General features: G+C 40.9%; 1 protein-coding gene across 1 annotated transcript; it reads right to left on the reverse strand.

Moving 5' to 3' along the window:
• Positions 1-274: 274 nt before the first annotated feature.
• Positions 275-9,946, reverse strand: LOC125024092 (protein-glutamine gamma-glutamyltransferase 2-like). The gene is made up of 15 exons (XM_047611770.1): positions 9,794-9,946; positions 9,264-9,449; positions 8,948-9,181; positions 6,685-6,803; positions 6,454-6,582; positions 4,586-4,754; positions 4,196-4,325; positions 3,924-4,027; positions 3,228-3,316; positions 2,917-3,070; positions 2,617-2,705; positions 2,278-2,461; positions 2,031-2,191; positions 1,019-1,155; positions 275-806 (listed from the first exon to the last, which is right to left on the reverse strand). Exons 1-15 carry the CDS (start codon positions 9,801-9,803, stop codon positions 659-661), a joined length of 2,043 nt encoding a protein of 680 aa, XP_047467726.1. The 5' UTR covers positions 9,804-9,946; the 3' UTR covers positions 275-658.
• Between the last annotated feature and the right edge of the window lie 414 nt (positions 9,947-10,360).

A 10,360-nucleotide genomic window follows, 5' to 3' on the forward strand; every position in this document is an offset into this window, starting at 1 on the left:
ACCAAATAAAGTGGCCAGTGAGTATACTTGCTGTGTTTTTGTATTCTTACAATTTTAAGTGAAAAAAGAAACATGGTTTTATATCAAACACTGCAGAGTATAAATGAAAATGAAATGAAAAAAAAAGTAGTTTTCATGAACTTCTTCATCCAGTAATAACTTTATTATCATTTATTGACCTAAAATATCTTCCAAATGTTTTAGTCCAGAGTGTTGTGGACTTGTTTTCAGTCTACTGATGTGACAATGACAATAAATAACACCAAGCACCAAGCTTTTTTTCAGCAGTGTCTTTATTGGCAGTTTGACTTTCTCTCCTAAAACAATAACTACTCACAGTTTATTAATGTCTTTATTGTCCTTAAATCTCAAATATAAAATTAGTATGAGTTAAATAACTGTTAATAATAGTAATTTATTTAGCATTCTTTTTTAATAAGAGTCTTTAATCCACTTCACCAATCGATCCTCTATACCTGATTGTGTTTTTAATAAAAAAAGTTTCTCTTTGACACCCTAGTACAAATAAGTAGATTAAAAAATGAAGCCCAACACCTCAATGTCAAGGGCAGCTCTGTAACATGTAGCTCTTGTTATTCAGTTAACCAGCAACAACAACAACTACTAATCTGCTTGTGCTACTGGACTCTGAGCTGGTTCATTCCTTCACAGCAACACTGATGAAACTCTTGATGTTTCTCAGTTTGTCGCTATCGAAGTTCACCAGGAGCTTGCTGGAGCCAGCGCTGTTGGGGATGAACTTAATGCTGGCTTTGGCTTCTTGTGAGGGGCCCACAGCTCCAATCCTGCAAGATGAGCAACATGAGACAAAATAAATAAATAAATAAAAATAACAATCAGTCTGCTTTCTGCTCCTATCTATTCTCATACGTGCAACAAAAAGTAAACAGTTTGAAGATCACAGCATCTTTGAGCTGAAAGCTGCAATTATTAAACTAAAACTTTAACGAGAATAAGCTGAGAGAACAAGCAGAGAAACCTCCTCAGCATTACATACTCGGCTGTTATGGGTTTCCCGTGAGTCAGGCCGACTCCCTCTATGGTGAAGCTGCAGTCCTGGAGCTTCTCTGGTACAGGGTTCACCAGGGTCAGCTCTGCTGTCACAGGCTGGTTCACCCTGGGTTCTCCCACCAGCTACAGAGAGAGAGAAGAAGAGGAACAAGGTACAAAAGTTTCATTCATGTCATGCATGAGTTAGATGATCACAGCAATCTTAAAATTAACCCGTTAACTTTCTTGTTAACAACCTTTAGTGCGTATATGGGTGTGAGTGTGTGTGTGCCTGTGTATGTGAGCATGCACATGTGTGAGTGTATTATATGGAGAGTGCGGGTGGTGGTGGGAGTTTCTTATTTCTTTTTGTAATGTTTCATGTTCTTATTTGTGTGAAACTCTTTGGGTTGCATTTTTGTTTTTTGTTTGTTTTTTTGTTTGTTTTTTTGTTTGTCTTTTGCATAAAAACTGCTACATAAATAAAGTTTGATTTGATTTGAGCAGTGTGAACACAAAGTCTACAAAACTGATTACAATGCAAAAATGTTACTGCTTGCTACGTGTTTTATGACGCATCACTGACCCAGTAGTGGTGAACAATTTTTCAGTTCCACAATCGGCCACCACCCAAGAAAGGTGTGGAAAAAAAGGGCGGGTGTGAAGAGAAACCGATGCCACGCTTCAGCCGCAGAAGCGCAGCAGGTCTCGATTCTGTTAGTGTTTTTATAAATGTCATTTATAGAGATAAACCATGGTTTGGTTAGGGTTATAGAGAATACACATTCATGACGAACATCTCAAGAGGAAACACACACTTTGAAGCAGAATGAAGTAGATTATTCATTATACAGTATATATCATTATCCACATTACCAGCTCTAACAGTATATTTACTAAATAAGGCGATAAACCAGCAGACTGCTGCCCTCCTACTCATGTTTAAATGTCCACTATGATTTTTTTTCTTCTTTTTTTTGGCTTCAATACACTTCCTTCATCTTCCTTTCTGTCCTTACCTTGATCTGTATTTCTGGCTCGTCCAGGACAATAGTCTTCTCCGCCTTGTGGTACTCAGCGGTCTCCTTGTTGATGGTGATGGCTGACAGCTGGATCAGCCTGTCAGGTGTGATGGCTTTTCCATACTGCTTGTACTTCACTTTGAGGGGCAGCCGCTTTTCTGTGAAACACACACTGTTCGTGTTATTTGTTTGTAAGCTTCAGTCGACAGATGAAGACTGCCTTGACGTCGGGTTAAGTCCTAACCTTCTCCAGGGGGCACCTCCATCGTGTCTACAGCGAATCCACACACCTCTCCCAGCTTTCCATTGTAGCTCACCGCCTTGGCGAAGAAGAGGACTTTGCAGGTCTTTGCATCCTTGAAGTTGTTGGTGAGGACGGCGAACACCTCGAAGTTTGAGCCCACGATCATGTTGTCAGCCAGCTTGATCTTAAATGAGAATTATGGGGTTATTTATTATTTATACTTATTTATTTGTCTATATATATATATATACATATAGAAATATATATACATATATATATATATTTTACAGTATTTGCGCTGCTTGCCGTTTACTGTATTAACAAAGAGTTAAAAAAAACCTTGAGCTGCAGCCCCGGCTCTTCTCCTCGCTGCTGCAGCTTGTTGTTGTGCTTGGCCTTCTCATACACCAGCCTCTCCTCCTTTGACCCTGAAAATCATTAGACAAGTATTTTTTAAAACAACACTGGTAGAGGCATACAACTTGCAACTGCTGCAAACAAATGCACTTTTCTTTGGAGATAAATATTTAGTTGTATGTCTGCACACAGTATCTGAAAAATAGAACTGTATCGGCTAGAAAGTGACACAAAAGTTCTAATGGGAATCCTTTTCATAAGGCACGGGTGACTCTGCTGCACCTTCCGGATACTTGTACTGATGCGTGATGTCGTGTCTGTCGTCTGAGCCCACAGCTTTGGTGCTGATGAAACGTCCAACAGACGTAGTCGATCCACTTAACTCCACAAACTCTCCAGTTGACAGCCGCACCTTGTCCACAACATCTGCATTGACCTGACCGTGTACACAAAATGTCATGAGAAGACCTCGCATAAAGAGACATGAAATTTAAAGTTTAAACTCCTAACATGAGGAGAGGCGTAAACGGAAACTATGAGCATGTTTTATGTTGTAATTTTTATGCAGATCAAGTCTCTGAGCAAAAACTCACCTCGGCAAAAATAAAGGGTGCGTCATACTTCTTGGTCAGCTCTCCTTCCTTGATGGCGTTCAGAGACGCTGGTCCACAACAGAAAACACCTGAAGAGAATCACACACCCAGAAAATAAGTGCATTTTTGAAGATGGCGTAAAGTAAATACAAAACAGCCAAAGTTCTGCAAACATAGTAAAATGAATGATAAAATGAATAAGTATAGATAATTAGCATCACCAGATGTCTGTGGCAATATATTCAAGTATAAGTAACAGAGCTCAGACAACAATTACACTGATCAGGCATAACATTGTGACCACTGACTGGAGAAGTCACCGACCATTCAATGTTCTGCTGGGAAACTTTTGGACCTGGCATTCATTTCGATGTCACTTAGACAAGGTGTTGACCTGGCCTTCAAATTCACTAGAAACTGATCAAGTAGCTGTGAGATGATCCACAGAGACCCCTCCCATCAACCCATAGGACCCAAAATCCTCCACCAACAACTCTTTTGGAGACACAAGTAATATAATATTAACAATATCAGGAATGTGTGTGGTCATAATGTTATGCCTGATTGATGCATATGTCACATGCAACAAATGAAATAAAACTGAAACTAATCACGATAGTCAGATTGTTACTCAGCTTTAGGACAGTTTTGGCAGAACTGCAGATAGACGTGATTCATTTAGATTATCTACGTCACCTTCACTCGTCTCCTGTGGGGTGGGATCACTAGCTTGCCACCCATCAAACTTGTCCCCCAAGTCTGGACGAGTCATCCAGCTATCCACCCAAACGTGGAAGTTCCTGTAAAATTTGTAAAAAGAAAAAAGGATTGTTACATCCCCTTACTTTGAACTATAAAATAATTAATATTTCTAATACCAGATAGGATAAATGGACATTAACCTGGGAGAAGCTAGGGAGCAGAAAGAGTGTCAGTGTTTATGTAAGAAATGAACTCGAATCACTCACCATATTGAATCGTCAGAAATTTTTTCACCATCTTCATCGTACAGGTTTTCAATCACCAGGTTGGCGTCGGTATCGTGAGCTGATCCAAAGTTGGTAACCACTCGGCATGGGATGCCCAGAGCACGGGACACTGGAGAGAGGAGGAGAGGCACACTGAATCACCCCAACTTTGAAAAGCACGTGCATGAGATAGAGCCAAGATGCAAAGAATGAACACATAAGTAAAATACTAAACACGGCACACAACAACCGAACAGAAGAAGAAATAAGACTTGAGATTTAGGGTTGGCAAAATCTCCAAAAACCATCCAAACCATAGTAAGGGTGCAATAATTGAAAGATATATCAATTAACAAACGACTCAAACTCCACTGCACACTGTGCTCCAACCTGTGCACGCAAGAGCAGCAAAGACCCAACACTGGCCATAGCGGACGGGGCCGCTCTCTGCCCACCGGCGCAGAATGTCTCCACTGCCGATCCACTTTCCAGGATGAACCCCACCTGAAAAGTCGTACCACTCCCCCACGAGCACACCTCTGTCGTCATTACTGTTGATCTAACGAGGGAGACAGTGGAAAGAAGAAGGGCCACGATTGAACAGGAGACAGATAAAAGAACACAAGTCAACAGGTGGAGTGCACATTTTAAACTAGTGTCCACAAAGTTTGCTTAATATTTTTTTTTATCTTGCCTTTCCAAACTCTGGTCGTCATTCATGGAAAAACATCTCCCAAATGTTCAAAATTGATCAAAATAAATCAGAGCCAGTGCTTGACACATGAAGAAAATAATAGAAATGATGGGCTGGCATAAAAGATGGAAGACATCCCTAGTAGGAACACAAGGCTGCATTTAGGAGAAAAAAATAAAGATTGTGGATTTGTGACAAAATCCACCATTGCTCTCCTGTGTGAGTTAGGCATTCGCAGTAGAAAACAGAGGGTCGCAGTAAACGACATGTCTCTGGCAGCAGAACGAGCAAGTGAATGACTGTGGTAACAAGGAGGAAACATGCTAGCTGGGGAGCCTGCTAAATGTAACGCTAGCTGAGTAGTGTTAGTAGTTGCTACAGGTATGAGGTTGTGTGTAGGGTTGCCAGCTTTCAGAAATGAAAATAAGGTACGACCACCACGGCTCCTTGGGGCCATGACCACCACAGGCCCGACTCCCGTGTGGGTGGGGCACACCGCAGCAGTGGTATGTTTTATTTTGTAGGTGTTTTAAGTAAAGGGGTGATTAAGAAAGTGATTACTCATATTTGAAATGCTGAACACATTATTTATTGTACAACATTGTTGCCTACAATGTGCTGTTAATTAGGATACGTAAAGCCTTAGTTTGAACTTTGAAAATATAAACTAAATAAATTGAGAGCAAAAAACAACAAAAACACTTGTAAACATATGTCTGCTTAGGTGAAGGGAGGTGACACTTGAAAACCCCAGTGATGTTGGCTATCTAGTTAGCTGGTGTCTTCTTGTTGGTTGCTAGCTGGTAGCTAGCCTGCTGGTCAGGTTTCAGTTGGACTGGGCTTCTGTGAACTTTTACTTGTGAACTTAGCGCATGGGATTGCAACATCATATCCTGTGAAATAATAATGAATGGGTTTTCTTACAACACCATAAACATTGACTAACATGCACTCACCTGCCAGTTCATTAAGTACACTAATGAATGTTTGCACAATTTCCTGCACGGTTGGGTAAGTTATCTTATCTTAGATTAGATTATTTTAGCTGTTCTAATGTTCAGCACATGTTGAAACAGTGTCAGGAAGTTTGTAATTCAAATGGATGATTGTTGTATAGGATATAGTATGTGGTGCTGTTCAACATTCAAACCACGGCCTCCTCAATTAAAACGTTGAATCAACAGCTCTCTCAGTTGTTCCAAACTAATGCTGGATACCATAAACTTCATGAAGATAAGATTTAATGCAGGACTGGTTTTTTTCCCCCCGGTAATGTACTACCTAGTGTATGATCTTGTCACAGTTATCACACTGTCTAAAAACATCCATGATTTATTGGGCAGTGACAGCTACTGAGGGATGATGCCCAGTACAAATAGCTCTAGATTTTTCTTTTAGCTGTTTTGAATGAGCAGGCTGCCTTTTCTTGTGCTGCTTTGTATCACAAATGTTGCCATGGGAGAAGGAAAATATTCAAAAGGCAGAGAAGGGTTGCCTTGTGTGAGTTTTCTAGTGCACCATGGAAACGTTTTTTCCCACCTCTTCACAATAAAAGTAGACCTACCATGGCACTCAGTACTCTGGTCACATAGACCGGATTTCTCCTGGCAGAGCAGTCCTTATCGGCATCAGACACAAACTTGGGGTTTTCATCGAGAAGCTTCAGACAGATATCCAGTATTCCTGAGTCAAACTGCAGATGAACAGAGGAGAGATTGGAGAAAATCTAAATCTGGATACATTTGTTTGTGTACATCACACCAACAGATTTTATTGCTCACATCATTTCATGTACCTGTCCAAAGTTCCAGGGCATCCCTTTGATCCTTTTGTGTGTCCCTCTGTAGACTTGTCCGTGCTGGGATAAAACATACTCCTGTCTCTTAGTCTCGCTGCGCATGTAAACAGCATCTCCTGTTAACAAGGGGCGCACAGTCAGGAAAATAAAACCAAGCAATCGTTTGAAATAAATGTTGTTAATGTAATGTGCAAATAAGATGCGAGCCATCCCTTAGATCAGGGGTGTCACACTCATGTTAGTTCAGGGGCCACGTACAGAAAAATATGATCTCAAGGGGGCCAGACCTTCAAATAATGAGAACTTCAAAAGTTTCACTTTGTTTTAGCACAAAGAAGTACATTATGAAAGTGTTTGCATTTAATGAACCGCCCTATTACAAAATATTTTATCAACATCCAGATGTTTCTTGAGAAAAAGAAGTGCAATTTCTGTATGTCTCAATATTGTGTTATGTCCACAGCTCGTACTAGAATCACGTAAAACCTATGAAAAGTAGTTACTTTTATGGGAAAATTTGTAGTTGATATCTTAAGTGTAAATTCTGCACTTTGCAAATTCCTCCCCGCAGGCGAGATCGGACCCTCTGGCAGGCCGCTTTTGGCCCGCGGGCCATATGTTTGACACCTGTGCCTTAGATTGTTCTTCTACCGGCTCTGTGTACCTTCTTGGATGTTTGCGACGCATGCGCACACACGTTGTCCAGTTAGTAGTACAATCGAGTTTATATATGCCCGAGAAAATCGATTTCCAATCGCATTATCTGGGTTTTAGTTGTAGTAACGTGTTGACATGCACTTAAGCTGTCCAGTTAAAGTCGGATTATGGCAATATTTATTTTCTTTTTTCACGTGCATGTAAAGTACTGACTGATGCCTCATAGACCCCTTCATGGTGTGCAAACAATGTGACGTTTTTTGAGGGGCGGGGCTTAACTGGATGCCAAACATCTCAAACACTATAGCAGCTAGCATATTTCAATGGACTGTTATCGCAGAATGGACGAGGAAAATGTATATTTTAGAGAAAATACTAATACACTCACTCTGCGAGACCTTGAGTGTTATTTTAAAAAGTTGACTCTGACTGATGGGACTATATTCACTGAACCCTACACTCTTACTCTCACTCACTGGATGCACAATTTCACCAAAGGAGGACACAGGGAGCTAAGTCTAGTCTGTCTATACAAGTGAAACCTTCCTGACAAAGATATTACCAGAGGTAAGTGGAACCACTGTGCTCGAAATTAGCATTAGAATTAACGTGTAACAATAATCCTCTAAATAATGATTAACTTAACGTAATTTGAGTCACGATTTATTCTAACCCGTAATGTTATCCAGGCTGAAACCGATGATAAGTAAATATGCTAAGGTACAAAAAAAATATTTACATATTGCATCAAGTTTAAGTAACAAAAAACAAACAAAAAACAACAACTAGTGTGCAATTGAGGGCTGAAGTGGTAAGGAGGCTGATGTACATAATGAGAAAATAAGATAAACTGTAGTGGGAGTGTTGCACCAAATATAATGACCTGAAGTAATGATAGATGCTGGTGACATGAGGTAATGCTAGGGATGAGTTGGTATGTACAGAGGCATTATGTTCTTTGTTTGTCCAAGAAAAGACACTCAGCAGCAGTGCTAAGAAATGTTGATGTCAAAGAGTTCAATGACCACTGAGGGGACAAAGAACAGTGCTCCTTCCTGCGCTCTGGGTGCAGCATTCTCCAGCTGAAGGATTTAACCTAAAGTCCCAAATGCCTCATATGTGGGGGAGGGATTGTTCTTAAAGTGATCCACAGTCTGGACTTCCTGTGAGTTCTGTCTGTGTGGTCAGTGTTCATTTAACCCCTGTCTTTAAGTTTTAAGTTGAAAAAGCGAGGGAGGAGGAAGAAGGAAGGGTGGTATGATCGGAAAACTGGAAAATACCATTTTTAGTCATCAAGATGAGAACTCTAAGTGGATACAAAAGCATTAGTGCTCTCCCCTTAAAATGGCAGTTGATATGAATTTAGTTAAATGATGATGAGATGAGTTGAAATAGTGAGTGTTAATGTTGATTAGTTATAGCTAAGATTGTCAAGTTTTCTTTAAGTTGAGTTTACTCGTGTTTTTAAGGCAGGAGGTGAACTTTCATTTCTGAGTTTTGCTGAATTTAAATGTTTTACAGCATAGGAGAGAGTAGAGACAAGACAATTTGCATTAATTAATATCTCATGGTGAATCAGTGGGATTTAACTTTATGTACTCACTTGGGCACCAGGCATTGAAAAGTAGGGTGAACTGTCCCAAGCTGGTCTTCTGCCCCTCTTGGTCCACAGTCAGAGAATAGAGCCCGATGGGAGCATCAGGGGAGGAAGAGATAGAAACATGCACTGCGTTTCCTGAGGGCTCATTAGTGGCAGATGCACTCCATTCAGTGTCCACCGTGGATTCACGCAGACTGAATGAGACCTTTGTGTCCGATTCTTTTCTGGGTAACGGACCTGGGGTGAACAGGGTCGGGAATAAAGGGGTCAACATGAATTACATGACTGTGAAAACCTGCAGCAAGCACGCACTCTGTACCCGTTTCAACGATGAGCGTGAAGCTGGTTTTGCCCGGTGTGAAGTGTTTGCTGCCAGGCGACAGGTGTAAAATAATGTTGAAGGGCTGTCCCCTCCTCACGATCAAACGCTTCTCTCCATACAGCTCGGTGTGATGACTGCTGCTGTTCTTCTTAATGTCCAGATCACAGCGCTCAATGTCCAAGACTGTGCAAAGACAGGTAAAACAAAACTAAAACAATCAAAGTGACTGTATAACTTCATTCAAACTTAACCGCTTGCTCTGAGTTTCTTCACAGCTGATAAATCACAGGAAATCATCAGCCACACATTCCTCAACGCAGATAGGGTGTTACTCAAAATCTAGATCTGAGATATCTAATGTCATCCACCATTCCTGCTCATCGCATTTCACTCGTGGCTCTCAATGTGATACTTCTTCAAAATAGTCTGACTCTGCGTGAGAAAACCTGCGTCCTCAGCCGACGATCACACAGTCAACAAGCGACGTGCTACAATATGAGGCAGAAACACAATTTCTTTCCCCTTACCTTGACTCATGTCTGCTGTGAAGTTCGTGTCTCTCAACTTGCGAGTGGAAAGGGACGCTTCATCTGCAGTATGTGCTCATTGGTGAAATGCCTCACAGTGTAACAGCCCAGGAAGGATATTTGTAGCATGTGAAACTTGATCAGGGCGCCCTCATCAGTCTAATCTTCACATCGGTAATTCTGTTTTTAGTATAGGACAGAGTGACTTACAACCTTCCTTCCTTCCTTTTTTTTTTATTTCAGCTGACTGTAAAAGGGTTGTGACATACGGTGACCCAGTAAGTCATGCTTGGCACTTGGTTCTATGCTAAAGCGTTTGCGTCAAATAAAATAAACAACTGTGCTGGAAATATCTGTTGAAGTGACTCACAACACTCTGGTCTTTCAGCAGGTTTGATTCAGCATCTATGTATGCGCTCAGAGCGCAGACGTAGCACAAAGCAATGCATGTGGCAAACGAGTAAATAATGCCCTGCCCTGCTTTGTTTTACGCACAGACTTATCAGCATTTAATTCTCATCAGCTACTAATGAGTCACTTAGTTTTGCTGAGAAAGTAAAGGCTACT

This window comes from Mugil cephalus, chromosome 1 (assembly GCF_022458985.1).
Source record: "Mugil cephalus isolate CIBA_MC_2020 chromosome 1, CIBA_Mcephalus_1.1, whole genome shotgun sequence".
NCBI lineage: Eukaryota > Metazoa > Chordata > Actinopteri > Mugiliformes > Mugilidae > Mugil > Mugil cephalus.

What these genes read in the sequence shown, in the direction of transcription:
- LOC125024092 (XM_047611770.1), bottom strand. An exon ending in CACGCTCATCGTTGAAACGG is followed by an intron (nt 9,182 to 9,263) that starts GTACAGAGTGCG and finishes TGTTCACCCCAG; the next exon opens with GTCCGTTACCCAGAAAAGAA. An exon ending in TTTCAATGCCTGGTGCCCAA is followed by an intron (nt 6,804 to 8,947) that starts GTGAGTACATAA and finishes CCTTGTTAACAG; the next exon opens with GAGATGCTGTTTACATGCGC.